This window comes from Dama dama, chromosome 6 (genome assembly GCF_033118175.1).
Source record: "Dama dama isolate Ldn47 chromosome 6, ASM3311817v1, whole genome shotgun sequence".
NCBI classification, from domain to species: domain Eukaryota; kingdom Metazoa; phylum Chordata; class Mammalia; order Artiodactyla; family Cervidae; genus Dama; species Dama dama.
Genome location: NC_083686.1, coordinates 30861875 through 30881171, shown reverse-complemented (window position 1 = coordinate 30881171; position 19297 = coordinate 30861875). Strand labels below are relative to the sequence as shown.

At 38.2% G+C, this 19297-nt stretch overlaps 1 protein-coding gene across 2 annotated transcripts in view; it reads right to left on the bottom strand.

Annotated features, from left to right (window-relative positions):
• SULT1B1 (sulfotransferase family 1B member 1) overlaps positions 1-18494 on the bottom strand; it is a 37847-nt gene extending 19353 nt beyond the window's left edge. Inside the window, exons 1-5 of one of the 2 annotated variants that reach the window (XM_061145839.1) lie at positions 18346-18491; positions 15664-15739; positions 3717-3888; positions 3312-3440; positions 1072-1169 (exon numbers count right to left, since the gene is read on the bottom strand). In XM_061145839.1, coding sequence (XP_061001822.1) covers positions 1072-1169; positions 3312-3440; positions 3717-3864 — 375 coding nt within the window. In that variant the 5' untranslated portion in view covers positions 3865-3888; positions 15664-15739; positions 18346-18491. Of the gene's footprint in view, positions 1-1071; positions 1170-3311; positions 3441-3716; positions 3889-15663; positions 15740-18345 lie in introns of both variants that reach the window. The other variant, XM_061145838.1, reaches the window with a different exon arrangement.
• Between the last annotated feature and the right edge of the window lie 803 nt (positions 18495-19297).

Here is a 19297-nt window from a genome sequence, read left to right as displayed (position 1 = left end):
TGAGTTCTAACTATTTGATACTCCCTAGGGTTAGTTTTCTGGGAGTCTCGGGTCTTGGAGTCAGTGCTCCCACTCTAAAGGCTCAGGGCTTGGTCTTTTCTGTCCACTTGGCTTCATTTGAAAATCAGCTACTTTAATTAACTTCTCTCCACTGTGGCAGCAGAGACCAAGCTTGTCCTTCTTCGTAGAGGAGATGCCACCTCAGCCTTTCACGAGGGGCTCATTCTGAGTCCTGTGGCGCTGGAGTCAAACCATATATCCCAAGTTTAACAACATGGTCGAAAATCTCCATGAAATCAAGAGTGCATGGCCAGGAGGGGGTCAACTCTCAGAAATACTTGAGCTCTGAGCCAAGCACTGTGATGTGACACTGGTGTGTCACCTTGAGCAATCCACTTGATCTTTCTGAGCCTCCTTGCTCCTCCAAGGCAGAGCCTGAGAACACGGCAGCCCAGGAGCAAGCAGGTGCTTTGTCTGTGGTCTCCGCGCCTGCACGCTCTGCCCAGCCAATCCCAGCCCCGGTGCACCATGAGCTCCTGCAGGCGCCTGGACAGCCAGGCATGCGGCTCCTGCTCCAAACAACTTTTCATTACAAAATTTGACAACTTAGAATTTAACAACTTAGATTCCAACATGCGACAAGCTAGTAAATGCCAGATAGATAATCTGAATAGCTTCACAATATTGAAAAAAAAAAAAACTTTCCAATTTAAAAGTTTCCCAAAAGCAAATACCCAGGCTCAGGTGTCTCACTGAAGAATTTTACCAAACAAATAAGAATCGACAACTTTATGTTGAGTTTTCAGAGAAGGTCTGACTATTGAGGACAGCTGGGAAATAGTAGTAGCAATATTGTGCTGAGATAAGGATTCTGTTCCTACATAATTTTGGAAAATTTGAGTATGCATGTTTAGGCTAAAACATACTGTGTTTTTAAAAATTTAAACACTTTCTTATATAGCTCACTTCTTATGGTAACAGGTGAACAATGCATTTGAGCAATTACTTTACTACGTGAGTGAGAAAGAGTTAAAAGTCATGTTAAAAACTGACTTGCTGTTTAGAGTATACCTTGCAGTTGTTTTCCCAGAAAGATTTAGGAATGAGATCAATTGGCAGATGTGTTTTCACAACCCGGGGTGATGGATTCTTCTCCAGTTGTTCTAAACCTGAGGAAATTTAGTTTGGTTATATAGGTACTACAGTCTCCAACGAGCCTGCATTTTCTGAATTTCTCAACCAACCTTTTGAAATACTTTTGAGCAGTATATAATGTTGCTAAATTTTGAACAAATCACAAGCCTCATTAACGTGGATTCTAAGAGCCAGTATTTTCTAATGAATAAGGACTTGGGTTCTCTGTTAGCCTCTTTGGGTTCAAATCCTAACTTTCTCACTTATTCATCATATAGCATCTGAAAGTATCCCAGAGTTTCAAGGTTTCACTTTCTTCACCTCCAAAATGAGGAGTAATAATACCAACCTTAGTAATTTGGAGTTTCATCATACCTCATACTGACTTTTGCTTTGCAACAGCTATTGTATTGACAGTATAGATGATATCTTTATAGAGCATCAGCTGTTATATCTGCATTTTCATTATCTCATTTATGAGTCATAGTTCACTGAACATTCCTAAGAATTATGAGCCCTGCATGATCTGTCCCTGTCTAGTCTTCAATTGTTTTAAATCTCACTTTTTCAATCTTTCATTGTTGCTGATTTTTGGTGGCGGTGATTTTTTTTTAGTCTCCAGACTACCACCCAGCTGTTTACTGCATCCAGGCCACCATATTACTCCATCTTCCTGAAATATGCCTTCTCTAGCTGTGTACAAAGTTTTAGATCTCCATTCAGAGCTAAGATCCCTAAATATCCAGTCTAAAGTAAAATCTCATGTTCCCTTTCATAGAGCCCTACTCTGGATGTGTTAAACTAATAGTATTCATATATTGTTAGTTTATTTACTTATTTAAAGTCACAATATTATTGTAAGCTCTTTTCAGACAGGAAATCCAGCTTACTTATTGTTTTATATCTAGCCCATAGATCTGTGCATAATTCTTTAGAAACACTCAATAAATGTTTGTGGAATGAAAAAATGAATCATATTAAAAATAAATTTTGTATTTTAAGAAATGGTACTTCTCTTTTTGATTACAGCAAGGATCTAAGCTAAGAAATTCATCTACCAAATTTATTTATTTAAAAAATAAAATTTTGTTACTTACAGGACCTGGAAATTATATAGCATACCTGGTGCCACACAGCAAGGTCATTGGTGGAGAGAGAGTGAGTGGGCCTGGGGTTCTGCTTTTATTTTATTTTGGGGTGGGAGGCCTAGGGTTTTAAGTGCTCACTCTTTAATGGTGAATTTTAAACATAAAAGCAGAAATTTAAACCACAGGAAGAAAAAAAAACAAGATTTATTAGAGATCACCTTTTTAAAAATAGATGCCTCTTTGAAATTGATGCTTCATTGGCAATCAAAGCATATGTCAGGCACTTGTATTATGAAAAAGAAAAATACAAAACCAAACTGTTAGGTTTTACACTACAGTTGGCCACCAAGACATCCAGTGATTAAGAAAAAAGAACTTAAGGTGCTTTAGGAATACAATGCCAGGCTAGATAGGAGAAATTATAAACAGCCTTATAGGACTGCCAATAAAATATAGGATACTCATATACTGCCAAATTTATTAAAAATGAATTTTGTATTTTAAAAAGCATTGGTACTTATTTAGTTTGAGCTTCCTCAGTGGATCAGCAGTAAAAGAATCCACCTGCAATGCAGGAGATCCAAGAAATGTGGGTTTGACCCCTGGGTCAGGAAGATCCCCTGGAGGAGGTCATGGCAACCCACTCCAGTATTCTTGCCTGGAGAATCCCCTGGACAGAGGAGCCTGGTGGGCTACAGTCCGTGGGGTTGCAAAGAGTTAGACATGCCTAAAGAGACAGAGCATACACACACATTTATTTAATTACAGCAATATTCTAAATTGAAAATTTAATCTGATAAATTTTATAAAACAGAACTCAGTAAAAGATAAGAAACTTTTTCATCAGTGAGATTTCTAGTCATTTTCCATAACAAAATTCTTTTATCTTTGGTTATTATATATTGACCCGCGTGTGATGGACTAAACTACAGTTTCTCTGTATGCCTTGGTTACTGTTCTACTTGCATGCTTCTATTTCATGTTACCAAATACACTCCATTTTTCTTGAATGGAAATCACAGATACAGTAACTAATATGTTACTAATATGTGACTATAAAATTATAATTCCTAGGTCATTTAAAATTACCTGAAGTCCTTAGTCCAGGAAAAGCCAGTTCCAACATTGGAACTTTAGCAGTTATAACATCTCGCTTACATTTTTCAATATCCCCATCATGTAGAACCATGTCCACAATTTCACTGATCCAAGTTGTACCTGTGGCAAAAGAACATTTTTTTAACCTTCACCTGAATGTGGGGGAAGGTCCCTGTTGGAAGCCTGCCATCTTAATATAGTCTCTTAGAAAATTAATTCTGTAGAATTTCCCCTTCTATGCCCCAAATGTCTATTTTCATATAATCAGGGTAGGTGGCTAGGCTGACTGTTAGGAGTACTAATTTTATTTAGGACATTAACAATTTTGTACAGAAGCTGATTTTCAGGAAACAAAAGTTGATGTTAGACCTGCATTTGTCAGGTCACGGAGCTCACCTGATTTGGGATAAGTGTCTATCACGATGTCATCTGGTCTGCTTTGGAACTGTTCAATCTTTTCCCAGTTGTTTGCAAAAGCATAAGTGATGGGACAGCCATGGATTAGCTTCAGATTTTTTCTCAGGACATCTTTTGAGGAAGTCATCTTTGTCCCAGATTATACAAATACCTAATGCACAATCAAATCATGGAGAAAAGAGAGAATGAAACTAAGAAGTTGAGTAACTTGAGTTATTACAACACAGAAATTTGACAGAGTAAAACTGGACTTTAACACACAGAGAACGAGAGATCTGAATACAAAGGGCGGTTTTATGGGTGTTCAGCAATAGACAGCAAGAGCAGCAGCTGGCTTAATGACAAGCAGATCAAAGGTCTTTAGTGGAATGGAAGCCTGGGAAAGAAACAGAACTGAACATTTAAAAATCCCATTTTCCAGAAATGCACTAAAGAAATCTGGACCTATCATTCATCATCATACTTTTATTGAATCTCATTTATTTATTTTTATAAATAAATTTTATATGTATTTATATTTTATATGTATTTATATTTTATATTTATAAATAAATAAATAAAATTTTTATTTATTTTTAATTGAAGGATAATTGCTTTACAATATTGTGTTGGTTTCTGCCACATATCAACATGAATCAGCCATAGGTATACTTAAGTCCCTTCCCTCTTGGGCCTCCCTCCCAACCCCCACCACACCCCACCCTTCTAGGTTGTCATAGAGCCCCAGTCTGAGTTCCCTGAATAATACAGGAAAAGTCCCACTGGCTATCTATTTCATGTATGGAATGTATACGTTTCTATGCTACTCTTTCCCACCCTCTCCTTCCCTTCCCTCCCCCCAGTGTTCATAAATCTGTTCTCTATGTCTGCATCTCCATTGCAGCCCTGAAAATAAGTTCATCAGTACCATCTTTCTAGATTCCATATATGCATTCATGAATATGCAGTATTTGTTTTTCTCTTTCTGACTTACTTCCTGTTGTATAATTGGCTCTAGGTCCATCCACATCTTTAGCACTGACTCAAATGTGTTCCTCTTTGCAGCTGAGTAATATTCCATTGTATATATGTGCCACAGCTTTTGTTTCTATTCATCCGTCAATGGATACATAGATTACTTCCATGTCCTGGTTACTGTAAATAGTGCTGCACTGAACACTGGGGTATATATGTTTTTTTTCAATTAAAGTTTTCTCAGGATACATGCCCAGTAGTTGGATTGTTGGGTCATATGGTAATTTTAGTCTTAGTTTTCTAAGGAATCTCTATACTGTTCTTTCATAGTGGCTGTATCAATTTACATTCCCACCAATAGTTCAAGAGGGTTCTCTTTTCTCCACAACCTCACTAGCATTTACTGTTTGTAGATTTTTTTTTTGATGATGTCCATTCTGACCAGTGTGAGGTGATATTTCATTGTAGTTTTGATTTGAATTTATATAATAACAAGTGATGTTGAGCTTATTTTCATGTGTTTATTAGCCATCTATATGTCTTCTTTGGAGAAATGTCTGTTTAGGTCTCTTGCCCACTTTTTGATTGGGTTGTTCGTTTTTCTGGCATTGATTGGATGAGCTGCTTGTATACGTTGGAAATTAATCCTTTTTCAGTTGTTTCATTTGCTATTATTTTCTCCCATTCTCCCAAGGCATTGTTTTCTCTTTGTTTATAGTTTCCTTTGCCATGAAAAACTTTCAGCTTAATTAAGTCCCTCATGTTTATTTTTGTTTTTATTTCCATTACTCTGGGAGGTGGGTCATAGAGGACATTACTGTAATTTATGTTATAGAATGTTCTGCCTATGTTTTCCTCTAAGAGTCTTATAGTTTCTGGTCTTATATTTATGACTTCAATCTATTTTGAATTTATCTTTGTGTATGATGTGAAGAAGTGTTCTAATTTCATTTTTTCATAAGTAGCTGTCCATTTTTTCCAGGATGGTTATTAAAGAGACTATCTTTTCCCCATTGCATATTTTTGCCTCCATTTCTTCCAGGTTGTCCATTTTATTGGCATATAATTGCTCAAAATAGTCTTTTGTGATCCTTCTTATTTCCATGTTGTCTGTTGTAACTTAGTCTTTTACATTTCTAATTATGTTGATTTGATTCTTCTTTTTTGCTTGATGATTCTGGTTAAAGGTTTGTAAACTTTGCTTATATTCTCAAAGTATCAGATCTTAGTTTTACTAATCTTTACTATTGTTTCCTTCATTTATTTCTGCTCAGATCTTATCATTTCTTTCCTTCTACTAACTGTGGGGTTTTCTGTTCTTTTTCAAGTTATTTCAGGTGTAAAGTTAGGCTGTCTATTCAATGGTTTTTTTTTGTTTCTTGAGGTAGGATTGTAGTGCTGTATACTCCCTCTTGGAACTGCTTTTGATGCATCCCATAGGTCTTGGGTCTTCATATTTTCATCATCATTTGTTTCTGGGAATACTTTTACTTCCCTCTTTAATTTCTTCAGTAGTCTGTTCATTATTCATAAATGTGTTGTTTAATCTCCATGTTTTTGTGGGGGTTTTTTTCCCTATAATTGATATCTAGACTGATAGTGTTGTGATTAGAAAAATGCTTCATATAATTTCAATTATCTTAAATTTACTGAGGGTTTATTTGTGACTCATGTTGGGGTCTGTCTTGGAGAATGCACTTGAGAAGAAAGTGTATTCTGCATTTGGATGTAATGTCCTGAAGATACCGATTAGCTCAATCTGGCCTAATATGTCATTTTAAGCTTGTGTTTCCTTATTAATTTTCTGGCTTGATGATCTGACCATTGGTGTAAGTAGGGTGTTAAAGTCCCTTACTATTATTGTGTTGCTGTCAATTTCCTCTTTTATGTCTGTTAGTGTTTGCCTTATGTATTGAGGTTCTCCTATGTTGGGTGCATAAATAGTTAACAATTGTCATGCCTTCTTCTTGGATTAATCCCTTGATCATAATGTAGTGTCTTTTATCTCTTACAATATTCTTTATTTTAAAGTTTATTTTGTCTGATATGAGAATTGCTACTCCAGCTTTCTTTTGATTTCTATTTGAATGGAATATCTTTTTCCATCCTCTCACTTTCAGTCTGTATGTGTCTCTAGGTGTGAAGTGGATCTATTGTAAACAGTATCTATATGGATCTTGCTTTTGTATGCATTCAGCCAGTGTTTGTCTTTTGGTTGAAGCATTTTATCCATTTACATTAAAAATAGGTATTGATATATGTGTTCCTACTGGCATTGTTTTAATTGTTTTGAGTTTGTTTTTGTAGGTCTTTTCCTACTCTTGTGTTTCCTGTCTATAGAAGTCCCTTTAACATTTTTTGTAAAGCTGGCTTGGTGTTGCTACATTTTCTTAACTTTTACTGTCTGTAAGCTTTTGATTTCTCCATCAATTTTGAATGAGATTTTTTTCCTTTCAGTATTTTAAATATATCCTGCCTTTCCACTGTGGCTTGCAGAGATTCTATAAATGATCAGCTGTTAATTGTATGGGGTTTTCCTTGTATGTTACTTGTTGCTTTTTCTTCTCTACAGTTAATATTCTTTCTCTGTATTTAATCTTTATTAGTTCGATTAGTATGTATTTCTGGAGAAGGCAATGGCAAACCACTCCAGTACTCTTGCCTGGAAAATCCCATGGATGGAGGAGCCTGGTAGGCTGCAGTCCTTGAGGTCGCCAAGAGTCAGACACGATTGAACGACTTTACTTTCACTTTCACTTTCATGCATTGGAGAAGGAAATGGCAACCCACTCCAGTGTTCTTGCCTGGAGAATCCTAGGGACTGGGGAGCCTGGTGGGCTGCCATCTATGGAGTTGCACAGAGTCGGACATGACTAAATTGACTTAGCAGCAGCAGCAGGAACAGTGTGTATTTCAGTGTATTTCTCCTCGGGTTTATCCTGTATGGGGCTCTCTGCACTTCTTGGACTTGATGGTCTATTTCCTTTCCCATGTTTTCAATTATCTCTTCAAAAATTGTCTCAGATCCTTTTTTTTTTTTTATCTTCTTCTTCTTCTGGGACCCCTATAATTCAAATGTTGACGTGTTTAATATTTTCCCAGAGATCTCTGAGACATCCTCAAATTTTTTCATTCTTATGTCTTTATTCTGCTCTTCAGCTGTTATTTCCACCATTCTATCTTCCAGCTTACTTATCCATTCTTTTGTCTCAGTTATTCTGCTATTGATTCCTTCTAGAGTATTTTTAATTTCAGTAGCTGTGTTGTTCGTCTCTGTTCTTCTAGGTACTTGCTAAATGTGTTAATCAATTCTTTCATTTTCTCCATTCTACTTTTGAGGTTGTGGATCATCTTGTTATAAGTACTCTGAATTCTTTTTCAGATTTTTTCTGATTTACTGTGCTTGAGATCACCTTTTCACAGGCTTTAGGGTCATAGTCCTTCTTCCATTTGGTTTCTGCCTTCAATAGGTAAGTTTGGTCCAGTGGTTTGTCTAAGCTTTGTATTGGGAATGAATTGTGGCTGCGTTCTGGTAGGAGGTAGTGAGGTTTGGGTTTTTTCCCCCTCTAATGGGGAGGGCTGTGTGAGGTGGTATATTTTGGAGTGTCTTTGGGAATCCTCTGTACTGATGATCAGGTTTGTAATTTTGTCTTGCTTATTGTTTGGGCAAGGCATCCTTCACTGGGTGTTGTGGGCAGTTGGGTGATGCCAGGTCTTGTATATAGGTGGAGGCCTTCATGAGAGTTCTCACTAATTAATACTCCTTGGGGTTAGGAGTTCTCTGACAGTCTAGGATCCTGGACTCAACACTTTCAGTCCAAAGGCTCAGGCTTGATTTCTGGCCAGGGACCTGGGATTCCACCATTTGTTAGTTATGGCATTAAAGATGATTAAAATAAACAAACAAGAACAAAAGAAAAAAATAAAACAAGAAACAAAAGATGACCCCCTAGACAATGGTAAGGACAAAATCAGACTAATAATTTTTAAACAATAGAATATACACCCATACACACACACACACACACACACACACACACACACACACACACAAAACCAAAACAGTCCAAAGGAAAGAGAGTACAACAGAGTGACCCAGTGAGCAAAGGAAACCAAAAATGATATAGACCAATTAAAATCAAAACTAAATAAAACACAAACTGAAAACAAAACCAAAGCAGAGTACCAACCAGGAAATAAAGCAAAGAAAACAAACAAACAAACAAAAATAACAAACATGATGAATAAAAGAAAAAGAAAAAATAGAAAAGCAAAGTTAAATACAAGTATATAAAAAAAGGGGGGCTTCTCAGGTGTTGCTAGGGGTAAAACACCTGCCTGCCAATGCAACAGACATAATGAGATGGGGGGTTGATCCCTGGGTCGAGAAGATCCTCAGGAGGAGGGCATGGCAACCCACTCCAGTATTCTTGCCTGGAGAACCCCATGGGCAGAGGAGCCTGGTGGGCCACAGTCCATAGTGTCACAAAGAGTCATACATAACTAAAGCTTCTTAGCACACACACAAACATAAATATATATATATATATATATATATATATATATATATATATATATGAGAAAATTAAAAAATAAATTTTAGAAAAAATTTTAAAAAGAAAAAGAAATTCTACAGAACTGCATAAGGCCAACAAAGAGGTAGAAATATATAAAGGAAATGAAAAGTGAGATTTTAAAAAAGTTCTCAAAGGCTTAAATAGACTAATATCAATAATAAAATCAACCACAGGAACAGCGGAGAAAATTCCAGAACCAATTGCAGAATAAATCAAAATATAAAAACAATAATAAATGTTTTTCTTGGCTAGTCCACCTCTACCTCCTTAAAATGTCTTCCAGTAACGGGTTGGTTGGTCTCTGGACCTGCTGTGGGGACAGCTCAGGCTAATCTGACCCTACTCTTGCCTCCACTGTCCACAGCTGCTAGAGCCACTGCATTTTCTTTTGTGAGAACTCTCATTGCCCTTTTATATATTCCATAGACACAGAGTCTGCCTAGTTGATCATGTGGATTTAAACTGCAGCTTTTAGAGTTATTGGGAAGGTTTTCAATCCTCATCCTTAGCCGCACTGCTCCTGGGGTTCAACTGTGGTTTTATTTCCACCTCTGTACGTGAGTCACCCACAGGAGCTTGCTCCTGAGGCTGCCCTGGGGGCTTTAGGTCTGCCTCAGTGAGGACCAGATGTGGAGCTGGTGCAGCTGCTTGGACAGGGGGACCCTGGCAATGCCATGTACCCAGGGGAGCCAGAAGCCATCGGTGCAAGAAATATGGTGCTATTAGTTTCTTTTTTCCCCCCCACTAGCCTCTGGCACCTGGCTTCAAAGGGCCTCTTTATCTGATCTTTCTCTGTTGCTTAGGGCATCAGGCACTTACAGGGCCACATTCTCTTGGGTCTATTGGTCAGCTGCTGGCCCTTGCCTGTGGGGAAAGAGGCTACAGTGATGGCCCCACCCTCTGCATGTGACTCAGCAGTATTGCCTTACCTCCATGGCTGCCCAGCTTTCCTTCCAAGGTATTTCCCCCCTCCATCTCCTCCCTCATTGTCCCCCTCCCACTGTCTCCCTGCAGTCAACAGCAGATCTCACCCTGGGATTGCTCTCCAATCCCCACAGTCCAGCTCCGAGCCACCGCGCATTCCAGGGGACTCGAATCCTGTCCAGGGTATGTAGGGCTGTCGGAAAGATTGTGTGGCTCTCATTCCATTCGGACTGTCACACATGAGCTGTGGCACTCTCCAACAGCCTCAAATGCTTCTCCTCTGTCCCAAACTACTGCCCTGATGTGGGGATCTGATCCCTGCTTCAGATCCACCCCCTCCCACCCACCCACCCACCCCGCCCAGGTACATGTCCAGTCCTGATAACGCTCCTTTTTCCCTCCTCCTTCCTTCATCCTACCGTGATTTGTGTGGATCTATATATTCCTTCCCGGTGGTCAAAGACTCCTGCCCACTCGCAGCTGGTGTTCTGCAAGATCTTCTGTGTCTGAAGGTGTATTGCTGATTTATCCACGGAGAGAGATGTAATCCACATCCACCTTGTCCTCCGCCATCTTGTTTCTCCTTATTTTTTCTTACAGGAAATCTGTTGTCTTTCTCACCTTGTTCCTTCTGTGTATAATGCATTTGTTTTCTCTGTCTGCTTCTAAGATATTCTATATTATCACTGGTTTTGAGCAATTAAGTTATGATGTACCTTCATGTGGTTATTTTCATAGTTTGTATGTGTGTCTGCACTTCATGTTTATTGAACTTCCATGAATTTTGGGTTTACAATCAATATTTCTTCAAATACCTTTTTTAAGGGTCTCTTTCTCTTCCTTCTGATACTCCAAGATATATGAATTTGTTTACAGCTCATTGAAGCTCTTTAAACTTTTTAAAAAATCTTTTTTCTCTCTTTGTGTTTCAGTTCAGATAATGTCTATGGCTATATTTCTTTATATTCAGTAACTTTTTCATCTGCAATGTGCAATCTGATTTTAATATCTTCCAATTTTTTTTCCCCCCTCAGACATTATAGTTTTCACCTCTAGAAGATCATTTGGGGAATGATTATACTCTTCCTGTCTCAACTTTTCAGTTCAGTTCAGTTCAGTAGCTCAGTCATTTCCAACCCTTTGCGACCCCATGTACTGCAACATGCCAGGCCTCCCTGTCCCTTACCAACTTCCAGAGTTTACTCAAACTCATGCCCATTGAGTCAGTGATGCCATCCAACCATCTCATCCTCTGTCATCCCCTTCTCCTCCCGCCTTCAATCTTTCCCAGCATCACGGTCATTTCAAATGAGTCAGTTCTTTGCATCAGGTGGCCAAAATATTGGAGTTTCAGCTTCAGCATCTGTCCTTCCAATGAATATTCAGGACTGATTTCCTTTCAGATGGACTGATTGGATCTCCTTGAAGTCCAAGGAACTCTCAAGAGTCTTCTCCAACACCACAGTTCAAAACCAACAATTTTTTGGCACTCAGCTTTCTTAATGGTCCAAATCTCACATCTATACATGACCACTAGAAAAACCATAGCCTTGACTAGATGGACCTTTGTTGGCAAAGTAATGTCTCTGCTTTTTAATATGCTGTCTAAGTTGGTCATAACTTTTCTCCCAAGGAGTAAGCATCTTTTAATTTCATGGCTGCAATCACCATCTGCAGTGATTTTGGAGCCGAGGAAACTAAAGTTTGCCACTGTTTCTCCATCTAGTTGCCATAAAGTGATGGACTATATGCCATGATCTTAGTTTTCTGAATGTTGAGCTTTAAGCCAATGTTTTCACTCTCCTCTTTCACTTTCATCAAGAGGCTCTTTAGTTCTTCTTCACTTTCTGCCATAAAGGTGGTATCTGCATATCTGAGGTTATTGATATTTCTCCCAGCAATCTTGATTCCAGCTTGTGCTTCATCCAGCCCAGCATTTCTCATGATGTATTCTGCATATATGTTAAATAAGCAGGGTGACAATATACAGCCTTGATGTACTCCTTTTCCTATTCGGAACCAGCCTGTTGTTTCATGTCCAGTTCTAGCTGTTGCTTCCTGACCTGCATACAGATTTCTCAGGAGGCAGGTCAGGTGGTCTGGTAGTCCCATCTCTTGAAGAATTTTTTCACAATTTATTGTGATCCACACAGTCGAAGGCTTTGGCATAGTCAATAAAGCAGAAAACTTTTAGAGCATATTGAATATTGTTATAATGACTGTTTTTAATACTTGTTTGCTAACCCTAACATCTGTGTTAGTTCTAGATTATTTTCAATTACCTAATTTTTCCTTTCACTATGGTGCCACCTTCTGCTAATTAGCATGCCTGATACTTTCTATTGGATATCTGGTGTTGTAACTGGGTTGTGGCCCAGGAATTCTCTCAAAGCAGTAAATGAGGGCAATAATAGGGCCCAATTTGTTTTCTATCCACATTCCTGTTGGTTGTTTCACACAAGGGAGAATATTTAATTTATAATACTCTATTTTGCTTAGAAGCTATGATGATTAATTTTATGTGTCTACTTGACTGGGCCACCAGATGCCCAGATATTTGGTCAAACATTATTCTGAGTGTTTCTGTAAGGATGTGTTGGGATGAGATTAATGTTTAAATGGGTAATACTAAGTAAAGCGATTGCCCTCCCTAGTGTGGAATGACCTCATTCTGTGAGTTTAAGGCCTGATTAGAACAATAAATCTGAGTAAGAATGAATGCTTCCTACCTGAAAACTTTTGAATTGTAATACAGTTTTTTTTTCCTGCCTTCAGATTGAAACTAAAACATCAGCTTTTCCTGGGTCTGAAGCCTGGCAGCTTTTGAATTAAAACTATACCATTAGCTCTCACTGTTCTTAGACTTCAGACTCAATTGGAATTAAATCATCAGCTATTCTGGGTCTCCAGCTTGCAAATCATCTTGCACATCTTGGGACTTGCCCACCTGTAAAATTATCTAAGCCAATTACATATGACAAACCTCTTTATGTATATATACATAAATATTTATATATAATAAAATTTGTCTTGCATATTTTTGAGTGGTAACTTGTCATAATAATCCTAATAATACTAATCCTGAATTAGAATCTTATTAATCTGCTAACCTATTCAAAACATTTTGAGATTTAGTCAGGATTCTCCAGAGAAATAGAGTCAACTTATCCCAAGCTGGAAACCCAGGATAGTCAATGGTGTAGTTCCCTCCTGAAGGCTTGCAGGCTTGAGACCCAGTGAGAACTCATGTTTAAGTGTGAAGATGGGAAAACATGATACCCCAGCTCAAAAATAGTCAGGCAGGGGGAATTCCGCCTCACCCCCAGAGGTCTGCCTTTTTATGTGATTCAGGCCTTCAACTGACTGGATAAGGCTTGTCCACACTAGGGAGGGTAGTTTGTTTTATTCATATACTAATCTCATCCAGGAAATACACTAACAGGCACACTTATAATAATGTTTGACGAAATATCTGGGTTTCCTGTGTGTCAATCATTTTGACACACAAAATTGACCATCACATAGAGCTCATCATTATTTATTTTTTCCACTTCATCTTCACTGAACTTTGCATATGAAACTGTAGCCTGGCTCTTGCTAATGTTTTTCTCATTTTATAACCCTTCTCTCTGCCCCCAAGGAACATAAACCTCTCAGAAATAGAAGGAAAGGTAGAATGTAGAAATTTTAAGATCCATTATAATCTACTATTCCATTTATTTCTGAGAACTTGTCAATCAATAATGATAATGTATACAACCAGATGAAAAGAGTTTGAATTAACAACATAAATTATGTATCTCAGATAAACTTGTATTGCTTATAGCAAATAATTATAACTAGACATCAAAGACTGCTGATCGCTGATTGGCACATTGATACAAATATTTTTATCAGGCAAATATTTTGTAAGTAATTTGGTGATTTGAAAATTGTTGAAACTTGTTAAGCTAACAATTTGTGTAATGGGAACCACAAACAAAATCACTAACATAAAAGCTAGCTGCTATTTAAACTCACGTGTTTTTGTATAGAAAAAGGAATGCTTCAGATTAGGAAAAATACATTGTGTAACAGCCTTGTGTTTTAGAGATAACTTCTCCACACCCTGCTAGACCCCATCCTCCAGGCTCTTAAAAAGGTCTAGAAGAGGGGCTTCCCTGATGGTCCAATGGTTAAGAATATGCAGGGGACACAGGTTCAATCCCTGGTCTGCACATATCCCACATGCAGTGGAGCAACTCAGTCCATGTGCCACAAATTCTGAGCCCAAGTGCAGCAGCTACGGAAGCGCCAACTCTCTAGAGCCCATGCTCCACAATGAGAGAAGCCACTGCAGGGAGAAGCCCGCACACTGCAGTGAAAAGCAGATCCCGCTCTCTGCCACTAGAGAAAGCCTGCACGCAGCAACCAACAACTAGTTCAGCCAAAATAATAAATAATGTTAAAAAAAAAGTCTAGAAGAGAGAAATCTGGACATATTTTTCATTTTACATTATAAGATATGCATTATATATCATATTTTATGTCTGACAATTAGTGGATATGCACACAATAGCGTGTTTTATTTTGTTTTAGTTTTCCCAATAAAAGTTATTATATAATTCATTTGTCTAAAAATATATGGCATCTTATGCAAGAAATATAGGAAAAATTATTTGAATTTTACATCTTTGTTACTGCTCACAGAGTAAAGGATTTGGGGACCTGAGAAGCCTAGAAAAGAGTATCTAAATGAAAGAGCAGCCCCAGCACAGAGTAGACATAAATAGGTTTAGAGCCAGCAAGACCCTAAAACAAGGATGCGGGTGAGAGCTGTGTGGTCTGGGCATTTTAGGAAAATTAAACATTCCATATTAAATTGCTGCCTTCATGGTGCTTCTTAATTATCCTATCTGTTTGCTTCTGGAGTCCCTTGTTAGGTCAATAAAAAATTCTAGAACATGTCAGCAGCTTCAAGAATGGAACAAATAATGTGGTTGGTCAAAAACTCAACAGAGCGAGAAGTGAAAGGAAGAGGAACTGAGTAGGTAAACACTGTACCTAGAATAAAGTAGGTGTTAAATGACCTGAACAAATAAGTGAATGAGAACTGAATAAATAAATGAATGAATGAATGATGCGACATGTACTTCCCATTCAGAATCTTCTAAGATCTTAAGGACAGCGTTACTTTGGAGTTTGGATATAAGGAATGAGTGAGAGCAGAAATAAACATAGCATATTGAGATATTAGATTTGAGCTTCACATAGTAAATGAAATAGTTTTCCTTGAAACATTTTGTTCTATTAATTCCTTAGCAAATTAACTTTTCCAGATTATGTAAAGGTAAATATCAATTCCAGGCCTCATTTGAACACTGGCATATTCTGAATCAGTTGAAAAAAATAAATGAGGCTCTCTCTTTATTTTTTTTTTTAATTTTTTGGCTCTGGAATTTAGCATTTAGTAGAAATATAATTCTACTTACCAACTGTTATTAAACACACAGATTTTCATGGGAAAGCAAGTCAGTATTGAGGACACAGATCTATTTTCCATATGGTCTGCAATAAATCACACAAACTTGTTTCTCACATAGTATGTGCTTAGCATTATGTTATACCTTTGTAACATCATTCCTGGTTCCATTTCATGTCTTAAACTTTTTAGTTTCTTTACTTACTCATTTTAATTTACTTTGTACTATTGTCTTATATTTATATAATTGATTCATAATTGCTATTTAAATATGGTACATATGCAAGCCCCATGCACTATTGTCATCACTTGAGAGCTTGTATTACAAATGCAGAATATGAGGCTCCAATCCAGAATCAGAACTTATATTTTAATAAAATCCCCAAGTAGCTTACATGTAGAAGAAAATTGGGGAAGCATGGTTTTAAACTATTGTTAAGGTACTCTCTAACAATGTAGAGTACACATAAATGATTTATTAGAAGGAATTGTTTCCCAGAAAATAAATTATATTGAATGTGCTTCATATATATTATCTCCCTGATGATAAGTCTTACTTTCCTTTTACAGGCTGAGATTAGGAAACAGAGTTGCGGGAAGTCTGCTCAGACACATAGCAAGTGAGGTGTGTCTCAGAAATAGAGTTCAGTTTTCCCAGCTTTGCTCACTTGGTCATACTGAATGGGTAGGCCTGACCAGAGTCATAGGTGTTCCTGATTTATCTCATTTGGTTAAGGGTGTTCACAGTTTGTAGGGAATTTTTTTTGTTTATTTGACAAAGCAAACATCCCTCTGACAAAAGCTTTAACTCCTCATGCTGCAAAAATGTTGTCAGAGAAGGAGGAATATGAGTAACAATAGGACAGTGACTACATACTAGTCACATCTGGGAAGTGGGTGTAACCATTCAAGAACCTTGGAGTAGCAGTCTGGGATTAGCCTTGCCTCATCATGACTAGTGGATGAGGATGAGTTTAGAACAAACGAGAAGATAGATTCAGGGGAGAGAGCCCAAAGATATAGGATTGTGCTTAGTCTCTTAGCCGTGTCCGATTCTTGGCGATCCCGCGGATCGTAGCCCGCCAGACTCCTCTGTCCATGGGGTTCTCCAGGTAAGAATTCTGGAGTGAGTTGCCAAGCCCTCCTCCAGGGGATCTTCCCAACCCCAGGGATCGAACCCAGGTCTCCCATACTGCAGATGGATTCTTTCCCATGTGAACCAGCAAGGAAAACAAAGAATTCTGGGGTGGGTAGCCGATCCCTTCTCCAGGAGATCTTCCCAACCCAGCAATTGAACTGGATGGAGTCTCCTGTATTGCAGGCAGATTCTTTACCAGCTGAGCTACCACTAACATTATTGAGTAAAATACTTTAGCAGATGGTTGATGAGGGATATTTACTTTAAAAAAAAAAAAAAAAAATGGTTCCTAGAAGTCTCTTAAATCTTAAAATGACCAAAGAAAAATGACAAAAACTTTTAATGTGTTATATAGTAGTCTACACAATACTACAAATCTACCTAGTTGAGTGATAAGTTAAAAATTATAATGTCTAAAATTGACTCAAGAAACATCAATAGAAAATCCCATGAACAGAGGAGCCTGGCAGGCTACAGTCCATAGAGTCGCAGAGTTGGATACGGCTGACACACACAAACACACAATAGAATGAAAGAGGAAAATGGAAGCCATTGCCCCTCTTAGGAGAAACAAACTGAATCATCTGACACTGATATTCTAGTGGGAAAAGAATATTCTCTCCATTTGTTTCACTCTAACAAACTGCAACAAAGGTCCATCTGGTCAAGGCTATGGTTTTTCCAGTGGTCATGTATGGATGTGAGAGTTGGACTATAAAGACAGCTGAGTGTCAAAAAATTGATGCTTTTGAACTGTGGTGTTGGAGAAGACTCTTAAGAGTCCCTTGGACTGCAAGGAGATCCAACCAGTCCATCCTAAAGGAGATCAGTCCTGGGTGTTCATTGGAAGGACTGATGCTGAAGCTGAAACTCCAGTACTTTGGCCACCTGATGCAAAGAGCTGACTCATTGGAAAAGACCCTGATGCTGGGAGGGATTGAGGGCAGGAGGAGAAGGGGGCGACAGAGGATGAGATGGTTGGATGGCATCACCTACTCGATGGGCATGAGTTTGAGTACACTCCGGGAGTTGGTGATGAACAGGGAGGCCTGGCATGCTGCAATTCATGGGGTCGCAAAGAATAGGACACGACTGAGCGACTGAACTGAACTGAACAAACTGCAGCTCTACTTAGTCTACATCAAACTCCAGCTAATGAAATATATTAATTAAATAACATGTTCTGCATTCTGGAAAGTACCCTAAAGGGTATGCATGTGCATGTGTGTATATAGGGGTGAAGTAGAGATGTGAGCAGAGAAAGGAGAGCATGGAGGGGATTCCATTTTCCCTTATGAGCCTACAGTTTGATGAGAAGACCCACAATCCTGGCATGCTTCAGCAGAGTCCCAATGAACCTAGAAAAATGAAAGGGATCACTGAAAGTCCGCACAATATAAACAACACTGCGTTTCCTGAGGGAAAACTGCAATTAGGCAAAAGCATTCTAGCAATAAACATATGTTCAAAAGGGGAATTATTCAAGGAGCTCATTGTGCTGTGGATGCATGATAAAAACTCAGAGAAAAGAGATTAAAAAAAAAAAAACTTTACCTCAGGATTTAATCCCTCTTTTCAGTTTTCATTTTCAGTTGGTGGTGCAACTGACGAAAGGAATCCTGGGTCCTGGTGGGAGTCCTGAAGGGAGGGAAAGACAGCTCAGGGAGGCTCATTCCAGTCTCTGGGATTGGAAAAAAAAAAGTTTAAAGATATGATCTGACTGCTGTAGTCAATGACTTCATGCGCAGTTAAGATATACAAATTTGAATGACATACACAGAGGCAGGGCCTGCTGCTTCAGCTGCTGGAAGAGGCAGGAAGTCTTGAAAGGAAATGAATCAGGGTGGGAGCTAAAAGTCAGCAAAGTCAGAGATTATCTAGATTTAAAGGTTCACATGGCTTCAAAGAGAGAAAAGCAAAGGGAAAGAAGCTGAAAGGTCAGTAGGTACAATCCTGTTGTTTCTCTACAATTTTTAAAGAATGTCTTGCAATAATGTTGATCATGACAAAAAGTCATTGTGGGTGTGTATTCATCTGAAAGAAACATGAGTTTCCAACATTACAGAAAAAACAAAGCTACACAAACATACACTAAAGATACACTTTGGCAGCAGAAATAGAGTGGAGCTGATGGTTTCAGAATACACTTGTTTTCTGTCACTCTAATAATTTCCACAACCTCTCTCTTGCTCTCTCTTTTTTTTTTTTTTTTTTTTTTATTTTTGGTAAGTGACATATACACAAAGGAGTTTAGTGGAATAATAATGTGCATATGATGCTGATGCTGGAGGGCCAAGGGTCTACGACATCCTTTTCATGCAGAAAAGAGGGCAGTATTTTTAGAGATCTAGATTATTTTTGTGATAGTCCAAATATTAAATTTTTAAATATTGTCAACTAGACATGCCAAGGAATTCAACTAACAAACTTTGGCAACAAGGTGTTAATTTCAGGCAAACCCTACTTCAGATGTGCATGAGTTGCCTGGCAACCACATTTCGATTAA